This window comes from Drosophila pseudoobscura, chromosome 4 (genome assembly GCF_009870125.1).
Source record: "Drosophila pseudoobscura strain MV-25-SWS-2005 chromosome 4, UCI_Dpse_MV25, whole genome shotgun sequence".
NCBI lineage: Eukaryota > Metazoa > Arthropoda > Insecta > Diptera > Drosophilidae > Drosophila > Drosophila pseudoobscura.
In genome coordinates this window covers 24394734-24417373 of record NC_046681.1, presented here as the reverse complement: position 1 = coordinate 24417373, position 22640 = coordinate 24394734, and the positions used below count along the sequence as shown (strand labels likewise).

The 22640-nt window shown below is 44.3% G+C and overlaps 3 protein-coding genes and 1 long non-coding RNA gene across 26 annotated transcripts; all 4 read left to right on the top strand.

Moving 5' to 3' along the window:
- The first annotated feature begins 13 nt into the window (after positions 1 to 13).
- On the top strand, positions 14 to 13156 carry LOC4817060 (voltage-dependent L-type calcium channel subunit beta-4-like). 23 transcript variants are annotated; one of them, XM_033379450.1, is made up of 10 exons: positions 14 to 548; positions 6244 to 6360; positions 6426 to 6647; positions 6713 to 6830; positions 7776 to 7811; positions 9382 to 9881; positions 9945 to 10112; positions 10175 to 10289; positions 10754 to 11032; positions 12621 to 13156. In XM_033379450.1, the coding sequence occupies exons 1-10, from the start codon at positions 474 to 476 to the stop codon at positions 13055 to 13057; spliced, it is 2067 nt and encodes a 688-aa protein (XP_033235341.1). In that variant the 5' UTR covers positions 14 to 473; the 3' UTR covers positions 13058 to 13156. The 23 variants fall into 23 exon arrangements, 17 of the variants coding, with proteins under 17 accessions (XP_033235341.1, XP_015036205.2, XP_001356798.3 ...); XM_033379452.1 differs by lacking the exon at positions 14 to 548 and adding an exon at positions 3479 to 4658 and having other exon boundaries at positions 6713 to 6791; positions 9394 to 9881; XM_033379449.1 differs by lacking the exon at positions 14 to 548 and adding an exon at positions 3479 to 4658 and having other exon boundaries at positions 6713 to 6791.
- LOC6903031 (alpha/beta-gliadin clone PW1215-like) lies at positions 13111 to 15884 on the top strand. Its single transcript, XM_033379460.1, has one exon. The coding sequence runs from the start codon at positions 13142 to 13144 to the stop codon at positions 13664 to 13666; it is 525 nt and encodes a 174-aa protein (XP_033235351.1). The 5' UTR covers positions 13111 to 13141; the 3' UTR covers positions 13667 to 15884.
- Positions 15885 to 17595: 1711 nt separating this feature from the next.
- On the top strand, positions 17596 to 21952 carry LOC4817059 (D-3-phosphoglycerate dehydrogenase). The gene is made up of 6 exons (XM_001356761.4): positions 17596 to 17798; positions 17949 to 17999; positions 20351 to 20505; positions 20961 to 21180; positions 21247 to 21379; positions 21444 to 21952. Exons 1-6 carry the CDS (start codon positions 17715 to 17717, stop codon positions 21797 to 21799), a joined length of 999 nt encoding a protein of 332 aa, XP_001356797.1. The 5' UTR covers positions 17596 to 17714; the 3' UTR covers positions 21800 to 21952.
- Positions 18006 to 19270, top strand: LOC117184078 (uncharacterized). Its single transcript, XR_004469271.1, has 2 exons — positions 18006 to 18537; positions 18595 to 19270. It is a non-coding gene; the product is annotated as an uncharacterized lncRNA (long non-coding RNA).
- Positions 21953 to 22640: the final 688 nt, after the last annotated feature.

Genomic DNA, 22640 nt, shown 5'->3' with positions numbered 1-22640 from the left:
CAAAAAAATATTGTCAGTCGAAATTGTTGTCTTCTCTGTGGTCGGTCTCGGTCTCGTTCGGTTCGGTCCGCTCTGAACTGGTCTATATATCGAGTAGTGGATCCTATTTATATATATATATCTTCTATAAACCCACAGCCATTGATTACGATATTCTGTGCACATTTCCAGCATTTGTGGCCATTACTCGGGCGGTGTGGATGGTGTGGCAAGTGCTCCTCAATCGCTGTCATGTGTCCGACTCTGGCTCGGGCCACAGCATGACCCAATTCTTGCCACATGTGCCTGTGTGTGTGTGTGTGTCTCTTGGGCATTTAACGATTGCCATTAAGGCACTTGGCCATAACGCTTGAGTGTTTGTTTATATTGCGAGCGTTTCCAAAAATGATTGCATAATTTATTTCGCGGACAAAGTGACCCACTCGGCGTCCCGTTTCTGATTATTAACCGCTAGTGATTGTGCGTTTTTAGCCATGAAGAAACTGCATCTGGGGGCCAAAAGCAAGGCCAAGTCCTACAAGCCCTTTCGGAACAACAAAAACCGTCGGGTAAGCTAATGAATTGAAGATCAGGTTGTTGATGGGCGAAAAACCTATTAACACCCCCCCCTCTATCGCTGTCCCTGTCTTTGTCTATGGCTCGGCCCTGCCCCCGGGCCCGGGCGGAATTTTGTATATTTTTATCCACTCGATCGCTCGCTCACCGCTCGCCCAGCTTTTCGCTGTTCACGGCGATTTATTCAGACATGTGTATAAATACGGACCAACAGAGATGACAGTGCCTACAGTGCGTTTCAGTACTGGCAAGAAGGTGTACAAATTTAGGGAAATATTCTTATATTTAGCTTTAAATCGCAGGTATTTAAGGGCAAGGCCAAGTGGGGATTAAGGAAATATATTTTCTAGAAATTCTTTGGATTGTTTTTCCAACCTTTTTGGGCTTTTTCTGACTAATATTTGGTTGAGGCTATTTTTTGTTTAAATCAAAATATAATTTATTAAATATATAGCCCCTCAGTGCTCTAAAAATTCCCATAAATCCTTTAATTCTTTGAATTTATTACCCACTGTCTTATATTTTTGTCTCGCACTGTATAAATGTATGGTTATAGATATGTAGATCTCATCGCACCCTCTTACTCATCGCCGGAATCCTCCTGCCCCGGCACGGGTCGCGTTTATCCGTAATGTTGATACTTTTCCGGCACTTGTAAACAATTCTTTGGATCTCTGGGTTTTCCCTCGATTTTATTTAAGGGGAGGATTAGGATTACGATTATAAATCAATGGTAAATGGATTATAATCGGAACTATTTAATTTCTGGTAGATTAGGCGATGATTAATTGTCTTGGGAAAATTATGGCTCTGTAAATACTGAGCTGCTCAAAGCTGTTAAAATTATTATTTTAAATTGTTCTACGAAGGATCTTTGGTACCTCCTTTCTGGGCCCCTTCTGGGTTCTCCACTGAGGCTCCTTCTACGTTCTAAGAGATGTTTTATTCATTTCTGGTGCGAAGAAAATTCTAAAAAAAACTATAAAAAAGATTCCTGGATCTATGATGCTGGTAAATGCGATAAATGGTGCTCCAAAGACTCTACTCCATGCTCCAAGCCCTCACTATATAAATTGCAAATCCAAAGCCCTGACCCACCTTGAAATGCTGTCGTCAAGGGGGGTGGTGACAATGGGGGGGTGGGGGCCGGTCAGGTGCCGCGGTCAACGACAGTCACGGGGAAGTAAATTTGCTGACCATGAATATATTTGCCTGGGGCCGAGCGATAATATAATTGCACTGGAAGCGCAGCGCGGAACGTTGACCCCCACCCGCAAGGAATGCCAAAGGGGGGGTGGGGTGGGGGGGGGATAGGGTATCGATGGCAACCAAAGTTCATTAGTAGTTTTGGGCACTCGTTCGCTGGAGCTCTTTTGGGCAATCAGTAAAAGGTAAACAAAGAATCGACCCGAGCACACGCATCGCCCAAAAAAAATTCCATGGGTAACCGCGAGTGGGGTGGGGGGCGTTCACACACGACCCCCGACCTTCTCTGCAGCCCTGATGCCCCGCCGAAAAGGTAGAGAATCAGCGAAAGAGTGCTCCCACAACAGCAAAAGTCCGCGCATGTCCAGTGCCTCTGTGGAGAGATTGCCACTGCGCAGGCGTCCTCTCTCCCGCTCATCTCGCCTGTCAAACTCGCTCTCTCGCTCTCCGCTCGTCTGGAAGTAATCGTTTGCGCTCTCCCTCTCTCTCTTCCTGTCATTTGGCGTGTGGAAATGGAAAGCGGAATGTTTACGTTACACGGGCACAGTGGTGCGCGGAATAAAAGGAATTGAGCTGAAAGAGAAATTTGAATTGGAGTAAATTAAGTCTTTTTAAGCATTGCCTGGGTTCTCTGTTTAAACTGAAGCAGATATAGATATAGATATTGATAGATATATAGATACAGACAAATAATCGTAACTTTTAAAGTACATAAATTAACTTAAAATACTAGAAAACATTAACATTTATGAGCTATGTAAAATTCGCTCTTGATAGGTGGAATAATTCTATAATATTCAATATATTATTATGGCAAAGAAGGAATTTTTTTAATATTTATTAGTCATATGCCGGACTTACGTTCTGGTACAGCAATCATTTTTGAGTTTACTGATGTTTAAAGAGATTGTCCAACGCGATTTTCGAAGGTTAAAAAATTGTATCCTTTAAAAGAATATAATTTCTTTAAAATTTGCTAATTTTCATAAATTTATTGCACTATTTGGGCGACGCGCGCCATGCAGCAGCGCCCCTCGGTCGGTTGGCTGCCCTATTGCCTGAGATCCGCGCCTAACAGGCCTCGGCTTGGTGTCAATTGGGCCACTTGGTGGTGCAGTCATTGCATATCCATGTCCAGAAATATTTTGGACAATTTCTTAAACGAAAAGTATCAGAACAGGATTATTCATGTCTTCGATTTGTATCATTATTTTCAAAGTGTGTTCCAAACCTTTCTTTACCTTAAAGTCTATGGCACTTCTTCCACTTCCACATTCATTAAAATCCCGTGCCTGCGTGCCACTTATCGCTTTTAGAAGATGTACTACATACATACCCGTACAACTGTACCTACATACGGATATAACTGTGTCCAACAGCTGTAACCCTTTTGGTGGTTCGATGCCCGCGGCCCGAATGGCGGGGGCTGCCAACAGGTGGACTCCACTCCCCCTGGTCCCCCTGGTCGGATGTGCCGCCCGAAATGCGGGTGCTATTGATTTTCCCGACCTGAGACGGCGACAGGCCAAACGATGACCAGCGATGACAGACAGGCCACGATTTTGTTGCTGGAAATAACCCAACTCCCAGCGCACAGTGGCACCAAACGGCGGCGGCGAGTGCTCTTGAAAAGCATTTTGTTTACATGGCGTGGAAGAGGCACATTTACGCACTGGAAGAGAGCGAAAGAGAAAAAACTCTACACGAAAGGCAATTCCCGTGGCGGAAAAACCGTTTTCCACATACAGAAACGATTCAGTTTGCGTGCGGAGTAGTATCGAGTGAATGTCGAGGGCGAATCGAATAACGAATCGAGATAAACGGATGTGAATGTTGGACTGTTGGACTGTTGGGACTTGGAATTGGAATTGGCCAAAGAAAACGGACAAAAGGGAACCAAGTGATAAAGATCCGGGAAATCGCAGGGAATCGGAAAACACACGGCCACGCGTTTAACCAAAAGCATTTTTCGCGACCTCTCCAGCAAGTAACCTCTGGCACCACCCGCCCGCTTCCGCCCGCTCCCGCCCGCCCGCGTTTTCCAGTCCGTTTTGTGCATATACTAGAAAAAGTGATGTGATGTGAGCAAAGCAGAGCAGAGCAGAGAGCCGCGATTCGACTGACATAAATTCCTATTTTTAAACGGGCAGAGAAAGGCAAAAAGCAAAAAAGGAAAAGCGAAAAGCATCGATACGGAATCAATTTGCCTGCCAGACGCTCCAAAACAAAGGGGGAAAGCAGCAGCAGCCCAAAAAGGAATTCCATTCCAGCAAAAGATTCAGGCATCTCCCACTCTCTCTCCCTCTCTTCCTCTCTCTCTCTGTCTGTGTCGGTGACGTTGTCGGTGTTTTTGTACAAGTGTCGTTGTCCGGATCGGATCCGATCTGATCTGTTAGTTAATCAATCCATCATTGCCAAACGTAACTGTGAAACAATAAGTGGAATTATACCTTTTGCTAGAATATACACACATATATATTTACAACTCGAAGTCGAGGCTCTGACATTTTGCCAGTCGGAGCTCGATACGGGAGTCGCCTTGGAATACCTACCTAATCATTGCCGCCGCCAGTGTCTGCCATCCATCAACATTGCAATCGGAATTGGAATCGGAATCGGAATCATCATTATCATCGGAACATCTGCGGCCATTTGCCAGCTGTGGCATTCGCTGGGGACCGGGAGAGTGAGAGGGAACGCTGTCGCTTACGCACCCTGTCGCCGACAATATCATCAAGATATCTTCATTCGAAGAAGACTACAGGGCTGACAGGCCCATGGTGCAGCGCGCATCATCCTCGGATGCTCCCTCCGTTCAGGGTGGCCAACATCGAGAGTCTCGATTTGGCCTTGGATACACGTCTTACCAGAGTGGATACAACAAGCTCTTCACACAGGTGCAAAAACACAAGTTTTGAATAACTTTTACTGGGTAGAAATCGTCACAGTAAAGCCTATCAAAGTTCTTTCGTGATTTCTAAGAACAAGAGATGCCCAAATCAGGGACTTTTCTCTCAAAAATTAAGCATTTAACATTTATCTCTGCTTCCTATACGAAATATTTGAGTACGGCTCTGGTTTTCATATAGTTTTGCTTTTTGCGTCTTGCGTTTTCAGCCAAAGCGTTCAATTTCGTTTAAAGGTGCTCCCGTTTTCGTTACTTTTTGTCATCGATATGTTTTCTTATCACATTCCCTGTTAAACGCTCAATTTAGTGCTGTTAAGCGCCCAACTCATCCTCTGTTATGCATAACATCCGATGTATCGATAACCGCCTGGCGCTGCGTCAGCTGTTTGCACGAAAACGAAAAGTGTTGTTGCCCTGGCCAATTATTTCAAAGAAAAATTTGAGATTGGTTTGAAAAAACAATATTTATAAAGAAGGCACAAGCTCAATTGGCTTAAAAAATTGTAATAAATGAGGCACAAGCTAGATTCCTCTGGTAATTATGCGAAATTGGACGTTAATTCATCAATAAGTCATCTATTTTTATCCTTATTACAATTAAAATTCGTTCTGGTGCATAAAAAGTCATGTCATTTTTATTTTGGGTTTTTGCATATGAAAAAATTTTCCGTTTTGCGTAAAACGGAAGCACTAATTCTTCTGTTTTCAAAGTAAGTCGGAAAGTTTTTTGCCCAAGTGAAGACCTAAGCCTGTCTGAATAATGAGTGGTCGGAGAGTTTTCTAGTAGAGTGGGGCAAAAAATTGTAAAAAGTCAACAATTAATGGATGTGGAGTTATGAACTGGGGAAGAACATACATAGTTTTACTGCTTTACGATAGTATGTAAGAAGGTAACGAACAGTCCATAAGACCAGTAGAGCCAAGTGGAGAAAGTTCCTCCATAAATTCCTCCATATCGTCATACATGTTTAGGTCAATTTTGTATAAATAGTACATACCTTATAGGTATTACAAAGGCACATATAAAACATACACGTATGTTCCTTTCCTGATAACTGATATTGAGCCTGTCAGGGGTGCGAGTACTGCACGATAAAATAGGGAAAGTCTTTCTAAAAGTTCTTGAAAGTTACCCAAAATTTATGACAGAAGTTTTTTGTTTTAAAACGTATTTTAGACTTCTAAAAACTACTCTTCCCCACTCTTTGTCTAGTCTACAACCATGCTCCTCCATTCAAGCCACTACCCATGACAAATACCCCACAAATATTCATTAAAATTTAATATGACCCAATCAATTATAATTATGGTACTCAATTCATTCAACCTAAATTTGACTCTTAAATTCAATTATTTATGCCATTCAATAAAGGCATTCCCGGCTGTATCTAAATACAAACTGTTGCTTTTTTCCCACTCAAAAAAAAAAAGCATAAAAATGCATTCCTTGGCCCCCTCTTTGCTGGCATAGAGCCAATGGAATTTGTTTGGGTTTCCAGATGGCTGCTCGTATGAATTTTCCAACAGTTTTCGCTTGTTTCTGTGTTCAACCGGATTGCTTTTGATCTTTGCAGGGTTCTGCCGACTCGAACTACTCACAACCGTCATCCGATCTGTCGCTAGACGAGGAAAAGGAATCGCTTCGGCGAGAAAAGGAACGTCAGGCCTTAAGCCAGTTGGATAAAGCGAGGGTGAGTATTCTCCAGTGTCCTGTAAGGGAGACCATCTAATGATCCTCTATCTTCTTGAAAAACAGAGCAAACCAGTGGCGTTCGCTGTGCGAACCAACGTAGCATACGATGGCGCTATCGACGACGATTCGCCCGTGCAGGGTGGCGCCGTTTCATTCGAGATCAGGGAGTTCCTGCACATCAAAGAGAAGTATGACAATAACTGGTGGATCGGCCGGCTGGTCCGAGAAGGCAGTGATGTGGGCTTCATACCCAGCCCCGCTAAGCTAGACAACATTCGTATGCAGGTGGGACCCCGAGCCATTGATCACTGATCATTGATCACTGATCACTAAATCGATTCCTTTCGCAGAACCAAACCAGACCCTCAAGACTGTATGGCACAAAGGGCTCGTCGAGCGGCAATCTGGGCGCCGGTGGAGGCCAAGCAGGTGCGGAGCCATCACGAGGTAGCACACCCCCCACACCTGGTATGACACACATTTCATTCTCCTGATTTCTTTTTGGGCGAGGTTTAATTTCGTATCTATTTGTGAATCGAATTAATTTCAATTTCAATCTAAATCTAAATCTAAATCTTATTTATTTCCGCCTTCGTCTTCTATGTAATTTTTATCTTTTGTATCTCGTCGTCGTCTACTACGTCGTCGTCATCGTCGTCGTCGTCGTCTTCTTCTTCTTCCCCCTTAAAACGATATTTCCGTCTAGAAAAGTTCTCTCTGCCGAACTTCTTCCCCTAGCTCTCTCTCCCTCTCCCTCTCTCTCTCTCCATCTATCTATCTATCTATCTTGTATCTATCTGTACTTTATAGTACTGCATCTGAATAGGTCCAGCTGAGGGATGCAGAGACCGACCAACTATCTAACGATGATCCAATGTCCATTGTGATTGGGAAAACTGTTTATGATTTTCATTTTGAAGAGAAACGAATCCGAAACCAAAAAAATGCTCCATGCTAAATTCCCGTAATTTCGTAATTTTTGCGTTTCATCCGTTATATCATGCGACATTCATAAAAAGCAATTGCAATTTGTATGCTTATTGAGTTCACTGGCATAATCCGCTTCTAAATCGACCCCCACTACCCCCCCTAACCCCCCCAATGGTGTGTCCTAGAACCCGCATGCCACCAACCGCAGGAGTCTTCTCCCCACACACACACACTCCCAAGTCAGCTTTCAATCCGTAGCGACCACACCCGAAACACGTTACCCCCCGTTTGTTGCCCCCCCCCCCTTCACCCCTCCACCCCTTTTTGTAAATGCTCCTTGTTTCATGGACTGCTTATGGTTTTTCTCTAGCATTAGCCATAGCCAAACAGAACACTATTAAATGCACTTAACTCTCTCTTGTCCAACACTGAAACAACCAACTAACCACGATTATTAAAACACCAACTACAACGCGACCAAAGATCCCTACAGTACAACACCACGCAAGAAAAAAACAGGTTTGTCTTTGTCTCTCATCAGATATTCAGCAAATCATCTCAAACGCAGAAACTCTTGCTAGACACCCCACCACGCTAGGCACAGTGAGTTTCAGGACTATAAAACAGGGGCAGGAACCAACAAAAATACGGAGAAAGGGAATGTAGATTTAGCTATATCTGTAGATTAGTTTCCCATAGATCCATAGGTACTACCTCGCCTATAACTAGCTTGCCATACTCTTTCCTGAATGAATGAAGCACGTTTACACGTGACTGGCAATTGAGCATTGAGTTGATGGAAAACAGCTGATCATAGACTGCGATAAATGCAAAATTAGCTTGGCATTCTCTTCCTTTCTTAAATGAAGCTAGAAGCAGTTGCATCATTCAACGTTTAGACGTGACTGGCAACTGAAACAGCTGATCATAGCCTGGGCTAAATGCAGCCCATCAGGAGCCCTCCAACCAGCATCTTATAGCTGATATCCATCCTTAAATAGCCCCTTTTAAAAAGTACAACTTGTTGACTCGAAATCCCCCCAAAGTCGACTGGAATGTAGACAAATCTACAAGGAAAATATGTACCTAATGGCTTTACTTTTCGTATATTTGATAGCAGAAATCTGAGGATTATTTTCCCTACTAATTGCATAGGTACTACCTCGCCAATACCTGCCTTCAATTGCCAATCTAATGGATAAAACAGTCTCTAATTAGCCTGCCAGTCTTCTTCTTTCTTGTATGAACCCCGAAGGAGTTGTGTCATTCCACGTTTACACGTGACTGGCAGCTGAAACAGCTGATCATAGGCAGCCCATCAGGAGCCCTCTAACCAGCATCTTTTAATCGATATACTCCCTTTAATAAAACCTCTAAAATACTACAAATTGTCGACTCGATTAAGTCACCCATTGAGTCGACTCGTTAAACCCTACACCATCCACCATTTTGTACAAAGTTTAACCAAATCGTTTTAAATGTTTGACTTGGAATCAAGTGTCATATATCCTTGAAACACACTGTAGACCTTCTTGTATCAGTCCCGCGCTTTATGTAAACCCCAGATCGAACATCAACCGAAACAAAAATGTAACGAATAGAACCTGTAACTCTAGAAACGTTGCCAAACTATAGATAGACTTAGAGAAAAGATAGAGCACTTCATAACCGTGTAGCCTTAAGATATACATGCCATATATTTTAGGATGAAACCTCACCCTCGAGTTGACATTACCACAGCATTGAACGGTGCGTAGAACGGTTCCCAGACAATTCAAATTCAAATTCAAATTCCAAAACCCCAATCAAATCAGACACAAAGCCCTGGCACAAAGATCCACCCACCGACACAGACACTCACTCGACACCAGAGGAAATTGCTCTGATAACAAGCCGAAAAATTGTATATACTAAACACACAGCAAAAAGTACTTGTATTTATGATGATGATGATGGAGATGTTAATTGGCCTAGCAATTCGTACTGATCGATCGTACTGGCTCTCATAGACAATCACAAGCTCGCTCATTCGTTGCCATTATCTCTTCTCGTCCGCCCTGTTTGCCATGATCATGATACTAACGATCAGGTGACGAATCAGATTCCATGGGACCGGGACGTCACGGGAAGACACCGCTGGCCACGGCACCGAACAAGGAGAAGCGCAAGCCGTTCTTCAAGAAGCAGGAGACGGCCAGCCCGTACGATGTGGTGCCATCGATGCGACCCGTCGTCCTGGTGGGTCCGAGCCTTAAGGGCTACGAGGTGACCGACATGATGCAGAAGGCGCTCTTCGACTTCCTCAAGCACCGCTTCGAGGGCCGCATCATCATCACCCGCGTGATGGCCGACATTTCCCTGGCGAAGCGCTCCATCCTGAACAATCCATCGAAGCGGGCCATCATGGAGCGGTCGAGCAGTCGGTCCGACAATCTCGGCAAGGTGCAGGAGGAGATCGAGCGCATCTTCGAGCTGGCCCGCTCGCTCCAGTTAGTCGTACTCGATTGTGATACAATCAATCATCCGTCACAATTAGCAAAAACTTCATTAGCGCCAACAGTAGTGTACTTAAAGATTAGTAGTAGTAAGGTGAGTGGTTTCCCATAGCCAGTATTCGTTTGAGCCTAATCGATATCTCTCTTTTTTCGATAGGTTTTACAGCGTTTGATCAAATCACGCGGCAAATCGCAGGCGAAAAACCTCTCCGTTCAAATGGTTGCCGCCGAGAAGCTATCCCAATGTCCACCGGAAATGTTCGATGTGATTCTAGACGAGAATCAGCTGGAAGATGCCTGCGAGCACATAGCCGAGTACTTGGAGGTATTTACCCGTTGGATATCTATCGATCTATCGATCACTAATCGATTTTTGATCCCCTGCAGACCTACTGGAAGGCCACACATCCCGATATTCGTGCAGTGCCGCCGATAGCCAGACCCCTGCCGCAGGAGGCCTCCCCCTTGGCGGATGCGGCACGCCTCGGACCGACACCGCCAGGTAAAGCCACAGCCGGCCCGGAGCTCGGGCTCATTCTACGGTCGCATTGCCATACTCATACGCGTGCCTCCCCCAACCCGCCCCTGCCACCCCAAGCCTGTGAAAGCTGTGAAAATTTTAAACGAAAAATGAGAAGAAAATCAGAATCCAAGAATCACACATTGTCTCTCACCCCCCCAACCCACCGGCCCGGAAAACCGTTCGAAGATCGGTACCATTGCACACACATCTACATATATATATATATATATCTATATCTATATTACGATATACGTATATATATATAGCCGATTCAGATCAGCAGTAATACAACCGTTTTCATTTGCTTTTCAACATACTCCACACAATTATACAAATACAATTCTAAAATTTGTCTTTCTCAAATTCAAATTCCCATGACTGTACCGATAACCAATCGATTCTCGTTCTGGCTCTCCCTCTCTACTCGCCACGCGGCTGAGCAGTAGACGGCGAGGAGTTCGTCGACGAGCAGGACCCCCGCATGGGGGGCATGTCGAGCGGGGAGCGCGAGGGCAGTCGGGAGCGCGACAGCAGGGAGAGGGAACGCGATCGGGAGCGGGAACGGGAGCGGGAGCGGGACCGCGACTACTGGGACAGGGAGTTCAACCGGGATCGCAGCTCGAAGGACAGGGAGAGGGACTTGGAGTGGGAGCGGGAGCGGGCACGCGAGTGGGAGAGAGAGCGAGAAAGAGATTGGGATAGAGAGTTCGATTGGGACCAAGGTAAATTTCCGTTTATACTGTTTTCCCTTATCATTTCGTTACGTAATAAGTACCCGTTATCGTAAGGCCAACACTTGGAGATCTCTTTGAATAGAAACCCGTAAATAGATCCCCAACCCCCCCCCCACCGCCCCCCAGATCATGGCATATATCTACAGAGCTTTTGTACATACTCGTATCAAGTATATAGCATATAGCATATAGCATTTAGTACATCATACATCGAAGACTACTTACTGAATCCTCAACTCTTTTTGTTTATTTTGATTCTTTTGTGCCGTGACACTTTACAGCCTTCACAGCACGTGACATACCCGGTCCCTTTACAACAATGCTATAAAATACAGAAACAATTACCAAGACCAACCAACACTATTGCAACCATCAACAGTACAAATCTAAAGACAAATCGAAATTCAAATGGAATATGCACCCACCGAACGACCATCACCGACGATCTCTACAAGTACAACTCTCTGAGCTGACTCTGAACTACTTCCCAGAGGTTCCAACAAACCTTTCGAACCCACCGCCCACTAACCCTAGCCCTCTAAGACTTTCACTTTGCCGAGTTCGAGTTCTATTCTAACCGACTAACCCCAAAGACGCACGCCCTAGATCTAGATACTAAAACCGCCCCCCGCTGGCGCTTCTCTAAAGCATCCGACATCCATCGATATCGAGCCACTCCATGAACGATCTTAATTGTAATTTGTACTCGTTTTTTAGTTACTCCGGGCACTGTGCGCCTCTAAGCACAGGTCACCACCACTCGTTACCCCCAGTGTAATCTCCCCTGATTTCTGTACTCCCCACGTTTTCGGTATTCAAATCATCCAATCCAAGTTGCAATCGTTGTTTAGATGTGGTTTAGTGAGTACCGCCGCAACCCCGAGATGTTTTCATTTGTTTAGTTTAATGTTGATCCCCAGTACCCCAACACCCCACCAACCATCCACCCACCGATCCGTACCAAGCCTAACCGATGGCGAGTCCTCTGTTGTTCTTAGATTCCCCACATGTACATTGATATACGGGTACCCACTCGTATTCCCCATCCATGTATCTACCCCTAACATATTGAGATTAAAGTTAAGATCCTAACGTAACTATAGAATGATTTTCTTAGACTTTGAGGTAAACATTGGAGTATTATACACCTTATACCGAAAGAAGCTCTTAAGGCTTTGATTAGTAGAAGTTTACCCTCAAAGGAACTCCTGCCGGACTCCTTTATGGATCTGTAGACCACTCAGAACTGTTTTATCTTTTCCTATGTTTCGTTTCCTTCCCAAAAAAGGCCCTAGCCCAGGTCTGAAACCAACTCTTGAAAGTTTTTAGTCAAATTATAGAAAGACCATCAAAATATGGGTAATATTTAGCCATCCCGTTCTAGTAGCCCCCTAGCAAAATCGCACACTTGGAGGCCCAAAAGCTAATGGCCTCGGCCTCTTGTGGCCCCCTCCCGCCGCCTATTGAAACGTTTGAATGCTTTAGTTTTGGTTATGTTTTTGATTTTTCGTTACACTGATACCCTTCCGGCCTTGAGGAATCCCTCTAATCCTTGTCTGCGTTGAACATTTTGCAGGAGGAAGCTCGTACCACCACAGCCGGCGCCAGACGACGGCGGGACGCCACCAGGAGCGGGGCGGTGGCGTCGGAGCCGGCGGCTATGAGCGGGACCGCGAACGGGAGCGCTACGAGCGGCGAGAGCGAGACCTCATGCACTACGATCTGAACAGCGACGAGCTGCTGGACGAGCGAAACTTCGAGTATCCGGCGATGCGGAGCGGCCCGAGCGGGGCCTCCCACCACGGCCACCTGTCGCGGGGCGGGCGGCTGATGGACGACCAGGAGTTCGAGCGGGAGGAGCCGCAGATCCGGATGACCAGCTCCCGCTACGGGCCATCGACGAGGATCGACGATCCGCGCGACCTGCCGCGCGGCGCCACCGTTGTCGATCGCGATGAATACAGTCCGCACAGAGGTGGTGGGAGTAGTAGGAGAATGCTGAATGCCATGTAGGAATCGTGGATATAGGGGTGGGATCAGATCGATTCGAGAGCGCCAGGTTTAAAGGAAGCACGCGACAATAGTTTTGATCTAGACATGATACACAAGCCACAGCCACAGCCACTACCACTACAACAGCCACTACCACTACCACTACCACAGCCCAGACCCAAGCCCAAGCCACTGCCGTTGTCACAAGTGCCCATGAGACCGTTCATTCCACCTCTGACCCACACCGGCAATCCCCTGCACCCGCAGCCGCAGCCGCACTCCAGCGGCCAGTGGCTGTACTCCTCCTCCTCCCTCGCCCACACCACCTCCTTCAGTCAGCCGCGGTCGCGCCGCGAGCTCTACCCGCTGCGACACCAGCCCCAGTCCTATCCCCAGGCCCGGCCGCACAGCCTCAGGCACACCCACTCCTACACGGGCCCATCATCCGAATACCACCGCCACCCAGTCCAGGAGACCTCCTTTGCCCTTCCGCCGCGAGCGGCGAGGGGGGACCCCTTCCGACCCGTTCCATCCCTGAGCAATGTCGAGGCTGTCACGCATGCCATCCGCAACAAGATCATCTTGGAGGAGGACGAGGAGGATATCCTCGGCTCGGATCGGTTCTATTGAAGAGATTTCAGCGCGCTCGAGTCGTCACGACACCCTTTAAGCTTTTTTTGCAGCACAGCACAGATTTGGGAGCCCGCCAGAGGAAGCAGTGCCAAAACACACACCCACACACACACACACGACAAAAAACACCTGTAAATGTTCCATTCGAAGATCGATTCGTTAGCCGGGAGCCACAAACGAGTAAAGAGTGTTAAGTGAAAGTGAAAAGAAAGTAAAGAAGCCCAATGCCAAGTGGGGCCTTATGTGTCTTAAATGCTATAGCTAAGTGTAATCAGATTTTATTTAAATTAAATGGTCCTAGGTCTAAGGTCCTAACCAGGAGGAGCGAGCAGCGAGGAAGGAGCATCATCCTGCAGCATTTGTTGATCCATTTGGGGGGGAGGGGGTTCGCGTCTCGTATTCGTTATGCAATCGATTGACTAAGTACATGAATAAGTGTCAGCTTTAATAATTTAGTGAACGTGTATTAATCTAAGTCAAGCCACACACACACACAAACCAGACACACACCCGACACTGACACGCACTGACCCTCAGTTAGACTTAAAACCGATTGAAATCTCTTCGATAGTATCAAATCGATGTCTTATCCCCCAGTCCTCTATCCAAAAATTGGTATTTCTTCCTCTACTTCTTCCGCTACCTTAGTAATGCTACAATACTAGCCTTTAACTATCGGATAGATGTACTTCCTGTACGGGCTTCTCGAGAGTACGGGGCCTCTCAAGGCTGTCGGGCGAGTGGGCAGGGGGCCTTGGGCCTTGGGCCCCGTACTCCCAGCTAGTTTTGATGCCCACTATAAGCTATAGCAATATCTTCGATCTAGTTACCTTGCCACACCGCACCACACCATATCATGCCACACACCTGCCAATGTACGCACAGTTCGCACCGATTGCAAGCGAACGAGCCCTGACTGGGATCGATACCAGAGCCCACTTAGAGGTATAGCGATTTAAACTACCAGTGCCTTAAAAAACCATCAAACCATCAGGACACACCACTCACAGACTTCCCCTGCCCTGCCCTGCCCCGCCCATCCATCAGTCCATCAGTTCCATATCATCTCCACACGCTAAAGTCGTATGCGTCAAAATTATTGTTCAAGTATTGTAGGTGTTACGAGTATATATGTAAATGTTGAAGTAAACGTTGATCTGGCCCATTCCGAACGAGCACTCCTTTTACAATTCCAACCACCAAGCAAAATTTCGTGGACCTAGCGCCAAGCACTGCATTCAAATCGATCGCCACTGCCCCAGAACCCAACCCAAAGTCCAGGACCCCCAAAGGGTAGGGGCCAAAGGACATGGGGAGCGAAGAACAAGGCAAGAATCTAGTACTTTTTTATATGTAAGAGACTACACACAAAAGGTGATATAAGTAAATTTTTTGGAGAGCTACGCGGCAGAGAAAAATGGGAACAAGACTTGAAGAGCAAGATCAGAGCCAAGTGTTTCCTGGAGAACAGTGCCGCCGCCAGTTGGGAGTTGGGAGTTGGGGGATGGATCGTTAGGGGTAGGCACTGGGGATGGCAGCAAAGTAAAGATTAACCTACGATACGCAAGCACTTCTTGTATAAAGTGGCAAACAAAATTGATCTATGTATTAGCTAAACTTAAATCAATGAAATATGAAATATTACTTTTTAATATTAGCATAATGTTGAGGACAAAAGCCTAGACACGATCCTCCTCGGCCAGATCGACTCCACGTGTACTTAAGAAAATATTGCACATAATTCACAGAACTGGTATTTCAATATAAATATACATACATCTAATATACATACATATAAAGAGATACACGCCCCCATACATGGACATACATATATGGAGGTGTACCGTATGTTCCAAACTATAATTAACAAAATTTAAACGGATAAACAGATACAGAGGATCAGCCGGCATTTTGTAAGCGAAGCAAACCAGAAAAATAAAAAAATATAAAACTATAAAAGAAACTATAACAAATTGTACCAGATAATGTTCAGTGACATCTGCGAAGCGAACTTTGATGCTGAGACTTTGTCTGATCTCAAGGGAGGAGAGGGGAGGCGGCTCCCGCACAAAAGAAAATCTTCGGAAACATAGCTTACGGGATAATACAGATATTCCACTAATATTATATATATTGTATATGTAAATTCCTCTGTCTGATCGATCGGCAAAACAAAGTTCCAAGGATCGCTGCGTTATGAAAAAAACAAAAACAACAACCGGTTTGCTTATAATATAGAGCAATTTTTTTTGTAATAATCGAATCTTATTTCCAGTTAATAAAACAAAACCCACACACACACACACACAAACACACACGCAAAATTGTATAGCGAAAAAAAATACTGAAAAATATGCCTATATAAATTCTATTTAGCTGTAATAACTTCTCTACTTTTCAAGCCACTTTAATCGAAAGCAAAAACCATATTTTTTTTAGCTTAAAAAAAGGAGAAATTTCAATTTAAATTAAAACTGGAAAACAAGTTTAAACGAGGGAAGGGAGAGAAAAGTTTGACTAGAGAGCACGCCTGAGATTTCCCTATTCAATAATTCTTAGAAAACCAACAAAATATTATGATTAACCAAGCGAAGCCCCCACTCCAGTCCCCCCCCCACACACACACACACACACACTCAGACACACACGAATATCAATCCAAATCGAATCCAAAATTTATATAACATATTTTATACATACAAAAACTATACATATTGTAAAGAAAAAAAAACAAACAGTAACTAAAACAAATCAACAATTTCCAAAAGTTGTATGTAAATAGTTTATGATATTTCAAATTTGTTATCGAATTATTTAGTTTATTTATTGTACTACCCATGGCATATGGTATATGGAATACCCTGTAAGTTTCCAGCACGAAAGATCGACAGTTCGGGCCTCGGTTTTTGTTGGTTTTGTTTTCGTTTACCTCATTCAATTGTTGTTCGGAATATGTTTTTGGAAAATACGTAGTTAAATGAAAGCTAAATTGCAAATAAAAGCAAATACAATAAAAATATTGAAACCATGAGAGGAGTGTCTTGTCAATGGGGAGCGGTTTTTGAACGAGAAATTAAAACGTAAGTCACTTTCTTCGATTATTTGGTGTTTACAAGATTAAATGGGATATACTTCGAGTATTTTTTTTCTTGGGTTCACATCTCGAAATAGTTCTGGACGGGTACTCTTACCAAAATGCTGTTCAACGATGGGAATATTGTGGATAATACCCAATCAGGAGTGTACAAAAAAATATATAGAAATATTTTTGAAGAGAATATATCTGAAACGATTTAATTTTTCTTCTTAAAATTCTCTAAATATATATGTATGTTTATATATATATAAAATAAATAGGCTTTTTTGTGATAGTTTTGAAAAAATAATAAACAGTCTTTAAAAACGTGTCCTGGAAACAACAAAATTTCTTGCTATATTAACAACGAATTAATCTATACAAAAAAAAATATTTCATATAAATCGGCAAGTTGGTTAAAAAGATATAGCGGTTTGACTTTTGAAAATTGTTGAACTTATTCAATTGAGCGGCACTGTATAATCTGTCTGAATATACCTAAATATATAAATATATATATATATATTCTACAATTAATATTCTTTCAAAACTTTAAGGAATATTGTGCTTTTTATTGAAAAAGTTCTCGTTCTCGTGTTGTGACGGTGTCCCCCCATGGGTTAAGTGTTGTTTTGCACGCCAAAACGAATTCCCGTTTCGAAAGCCCACACACACACACAGAGCACCCATGAGTGTGGGCGAGCTGAGAGCGAGCTTCTTCAAATAGAGTCGTCAGCGGGCGTGCAATGCTCTCTTCTCACCGATCGTTCCAGTTATCAGCCGCCGCCGACCGCAGTGCATTCGGAGCGGCCAGAGTCAGGTTCGATGGCCGCATGCTCTCGCGCTGGAAGTCATTTAAAAATCGTTTCGCCCCTCGAGCAGATCGCGTGTTGCGGAAGGTGTACTACATATATCTCTCATTCAAACAAGACAATTGACCGTTCCAGCACTTTTTTGGCAAAGTTTAATATGCCGCTAAAAATCAAGAACGTTTTGGTCTGCGATGCAGTGGACAAGTCGTGTGTGGAGCTGCTCCAAGAGCATGGAATAAATGTAAGTTTTCCATCGCATGTGCTCATGTATTCGCATGTCTGATGGTGTGATTGTATGAGTGCCTGAACAGAGACAATCAGGGGGGAAAAAATTGCACTTGATTGATTGCACAATTTAATCAAAGTTGTTTACGCATTTCTCTTCGACAAGGTCACATACAAGCTGAAACTCCCAGTGGACGAGCTGTGCCAGGAAGTTAAGGTGAGTTGTTGCCAAGGGATTGCCATCCACACACATGCATATGCATGGGCATACAGTGTGTCCAGAAAGTGTTTGTACACTTGGGATTTGAATATGTAAATTTCATTAAGTGATGGATTTTTTGTTGTTACTGAAAAAAAGAGAAAAGGGAGTGAAATGAGTTCTAAATGCTATTTAATTATTTTTCTGTTTTTGGGCAAGCAAATTTAGACTAGGAATCACCAAGTGTCGGCTCTAAACAATACAATTTGAACTTTTAAAACTGTTGGTTTCTAAGTTAGACAGAGTTTTTCAGCATAAATGTTTTCTCGAACACCTGTAACTTTCCAAAAATCCTCTATAATGTCACCAAAGCTAGCTATAATGTTGGAGAAATGTATCTTCCTCCATAAAAACGAACCCTTATATGAAGTCTTGTCCATCAATTCAACAAATCTTAAAACCTTTGAAACCCCTCAAGAGGGTGCACAAACCCAATCAAGTACCCTTGTCGAAACACTTTCTTGGCCCACTGTACCTGCGAATGGAATAACTTTATGTAAATGAAACCCTCTTGAGTAATTTAACTGCGGCTTAGGGACATGTGCATTTGCAGCATGCAATGTTATGCATTACCTCAAAGCAACATAAGTACTCGTGCGCATAGATACATATGTATTCTGCAACATGAGGCTTAGCGAAGATGCGAGTTTTTAATGGCCATGTTCATGATACCCTTGTGGAGGAAAGTGCTCCTCTGATGGGAGAGATCAAACTACAATCAAATATTGTCTGATGCAACCCCGTAGCGAATTGAGTGTCTCTTCAAATAAACAAAATGTTCCCACAACAACCTGTGTTGCTAAGGAGGCTCGTTCGTCACAGCCGACTGATAATAGTGTTTCCGACTCGTAAATATTATGTATGTATGTACTTGGACGTACCCCCTGGAAGGGTACAAGTTACAAATTACTCGCTCGATTTTACATTTTATTTGTTATCAGCTGTTGGCTGAGCGATTATCTCAAAGTACACACACTTTTTGCTGCTGCGGATGTATTCGAAGCTCTTGATACGTGAATACACATATTGTAGTGCTCTCCACATAATTGGATTTAGTTTCGTGGTCTTGAACTTTCATCAAACAGTTTGCGGAATGCAAAACAAATATAAACGTTTTATTAAAAAAGTTATGCATCTACTAATAGTCGAATTAAAGTTCTCACTTAAAGTTCTACTCGTTTACTCGTTAGTACTTCAACAAAAATAGGATTAATGCTTCGCCAGAGCCAGAGCCAGAGCATAATCTAATGGTTTTATGCACTGATTAGTGATCCAGAAATTAATTCAAAAATCATGAGCTGCATTTAAAATTGTAATAAAAAAAAAGAAAGAGATTTGTTCAAAAATCATGAACTGCATTAAAATTATAATTCAGATTTTTTAACTCAAAGGATTTATAGGGGCAAACATTCCATTACCCAACTTTTTGCTAAAACCAATGCAGAATTTTCCATGTATATTTTATTGGCTTTGCTTTTTGTGCTCTAACACAATAAATTCAGTCAGGCTTGAAATTTTAACGAGATATGCATTTTCACAAAAAAAAATATGTCGAAAACAATTATTTTACTCGCAAATTTCAACCAATTGAATGTGGGGATAGTACTGTGAAATCTTTCATGGGTTTGCGTATTTTTTCGGATTAAATTAATATACAAATTTCAAGCATTAAAGTTTTAAAGAGAATAAATCAAACAATAAATTTATTGAGGTAGATAAATACGATATAAATTTGAAGGTAAATTCTTAAATCAGATGTGGTTGGATCGCCTATTCTAAACACGAATATTCTTCAGTGGATTTTCTCTACATTAATGAATATATGTTCTATATAGCCATGAGGGCTGTGAAAGATGGGTAACTATATTTGATCAGGCTGGACATATAAATCGTTCGCCAGAATTGATTATATGGGCGAAAGACCCATCGACCCATCTAGCAGCTGTTAGTAGCCCGAAGTACACTAAAAGTACACGGTATTAAAGTGTTTCCTACGCCTGAACTCTATCAACACTTTGATTAGGAATATGTGGGGATTCACATCAAAGATCACAACGCCAGACACCATTATCGCCGCTTTTTGCAGGCCTAATCGAATCGGTCTTATCAAGCCGACTGCCGATCAGACGATGTTGCCTCAACATTGAAAGCATTTTCTCAGAATCGAGGCACAGAGCAAGCTGTAGGGCCAGATAAAACATCCCATTTGATACCCTATGGGGTACTTGAAAAACGAGCGGAAAAATCGAATGTACTATCATAAATATTTATGTCTACTCTAATTCTTAAGTTTCTCGCATTTTTCTCAGAAATACGACGCAGCCATCGTTCGCTCGGATACGAAAATAACCGCGGAAGTTCTGGCCGCTGGAGCCGGCAGTCTGAAGGTTGTGGGCCGTGCCGGGGCCGGGGTGGACAACATCGATGTGCCTGCAGCGACAGCGCATAATGTCGTTGTCCTTAAGTAAGTGCTCCTTAAGCCGTTAGTGCAAGCCCTGGGGGGGGATGGAGAATGGGGGGATGGAGCTTGTCGATAGCCCAAAATTATGCGCATTTTCAATCGGCGGATTGGCCGTCGCTATCGTATTGCAGCCTCCATCCAGACCGCGACCCGGGTGGGTCAATTGCCGCCGTTTGACACGCATAATTAAGGGACCCCGAGTGTCGCGGGGAGCGGAGGTGGGGGCAATGGGGTCTGCGATGTCACAAGCCACAGCGCATTGCCAAGGATACGGAGCGAAGCGCGAAAATTTGCCATATTTTTTTGCCTCTTGGTTTCTTTTTTTTTTCTTCTATTTGGAAGGGCATTTGCATAATGCTGTCTAGTCACAACAAACGCCCGCGCCCCCACCCCCCACTCCGCGACTGTCGTCTGTCACGGCATTTAGGGAATGTTTAACTAAACTCCGTCGCTTTCAGCACTCCGGGTGGCAATTCTATTTCTGCCTGTGAGCTGACGTGCATCCTAATTGGTGCCCTGGCCAGACCCGTCGTCCCCGCCGGGCAGAGCATGAAGGAGGGTCGCTGGGACAGGAAGCTCTACAGCGGCACGGAGCTCTACGGCAAGACCCTGGCCGTCCTGGGCCTGGGCCGCATCGGACGCGAGGTGGCCATCCGCATGAAGACGTGGGGCATGAAGGTGGGTTTCAACAAGTTCCATTTTGCCTTGGACACAATACTAATTGAAGGTGGAATGTTTTTGTAGATAATTGGCTACGATCCCATCACCACGGAGGCTGAGGCCAAGGCTGTGGGGATTCAGAAGCTCTCCCTGGAGGAGATCTGGCCACTAGCCGACTATATAACGGTGCACACGCCTCTGATTCCAGCCACCAGAAGTGAGTAATCAACGGGTGTCCTGAAATATGTATTTATCGATGTCCCTTTCCTTCTGTTTCACAGATCTCATCTCCACGGAGACTCTGGCCAAGTGCAAGAAGGGCGTCAAGGTCGTGAACGTGGCTCGGGGCGGCATCATAGATGAGCAGGCCATCATCGACGCCCTTGAGAGTGGCCAAGTGGCCGGGGCCGCCTTCGACGTGTATCCCGAGGAGCCGCCCAAGTCTGCGGTCACCAAGGCCCTCATCAGTCACCCGAAGGTGGTGGCCACGCCCCATTTGGGAGCCAGCACAGCGGAGGCGCAAGTGCGTGTTGCCGTCGAGGTGGCAGAGCAGTTCATCGCGCTCAATGGCACATCCCCGAAGTACACGAGCACCGCGGGCGTTATCAACAAGGAGGCCCTCGCCCATTATCAGTAGAGCGCGGACGGCCCCAAGGAGAAATTCGAATTAATGCATTCTCAGAACATTACAACGTTCTCTTGCCAGTTTTATGAAGAGGATTGGCAGCACTCATTGTAAATACAAAACAGGAATAAACATAGCAGAACTGTTATCTCACCGCAAACAGAAGACTGTACTTTAAGCAGACAAAGAGAGAGAGAGAGAGAGAGACGGTCTCGTCAGTCAAGCACAAGAAGGAGAGCCAGAAGCAAGGCTCATTCTTTTTGGCAGGCTTTTTCTCAAACAGCAAGAAAGCTCAAGCTCGCTTTCTTGATTCTTAAAGAAAGCTAAGCAAGAATGAGTAAAGCCTTGTCCAGTAGCTAAGCTCAAACTCGCTCTCTCTCTCTCTCTCTTCCAAGTCCGGCTGTAACTCATTTTAAAGCTCTCCGCCAACCAACGATCTGCAAGGGCATCAAAAGCTTCCTTCGCCAAAGCTAGTCTCTCTCGTGCTTTCATTCGTATACAGCCAAACAGTAAGAAAATGCGAACAGACACTTGTTTCTTCTTGCTCTCTCTGAATGTCTGACTGTGGGACTGCAGGCAATGGAAAAAAGAGAGTGAGAGTACACTTTTCTGCTCGACTGGCTTTACATGTGCCTGTGTGTGTGCGTGCCTTGGGCAAGTGTGAAACCCTCCAACTGTACCAACAATGACCGGCTTACATCTACTTATCACAACACTTATTGCCGTTTAATGCTGTTTGCCGATTATAGTTGTAAGTATTTAAGTAGTGCGACATTGAAAAAAAACTATTTCCCATATATTTTTATTTATTTACAAATTTAAAAAGCTTGAAGCAAAGAGTGCACTTTTCTTT

Excerpts from the sequence above, each read along its gene's own strand:
- LOC4817060 (XM_033379445.1), top strand. The coding sequence starts at position 4,539 with ATGGTGCAGCGCGCATCATCCTCGGATGCTCCCTCCGTTCAGGGTGGC. Across the intron at positions 4,659-6,243 it reads ACAACAAGCTCTTCACACAG|GGTTCTGCCGACTCGAACTA; the intron begins GTGCAAAAACAC and ends TGATCTTTGCAG. Across the intron at positions 9,882-9,944 it reads TAAAGATTAGTAGTAGTAAG|GTTTTACAGCGTTTGATCAA; the intron begins GTGAGTGGTTTC and ends TTTTTTCGATAG.
- LOC6903031 (XM_033379460.1), top strand. The coding sequence starts at position 13,142 with ATGATACACAAGCCACAGCCACAGCCACTACCACTACAACAGCCACTA.
- LOC4817059 (XM_001356761.4), top strand. The coding sequence starts at position 17,715 with ATGCCGCTAAAAATCAAGAACGTTTTGGTCTGCGATGCAGTGGACAAG. Across the intron at positions 17,799-17,948 it reads TCCAAGAGCATGGAATAAAT|GTCACATACAAGCTGAAACT; the intron begins GTAAGTTTTCCA and ends CTCTTCGACAAG. Across the intron at positions 21,380-21,443 it reads TCTGATTCCAGCCACCAGAA|ATCTCATCTCCACGGAGACT; the intron begins GTGAGTAATCAA and ends TCTGTTTCACAG.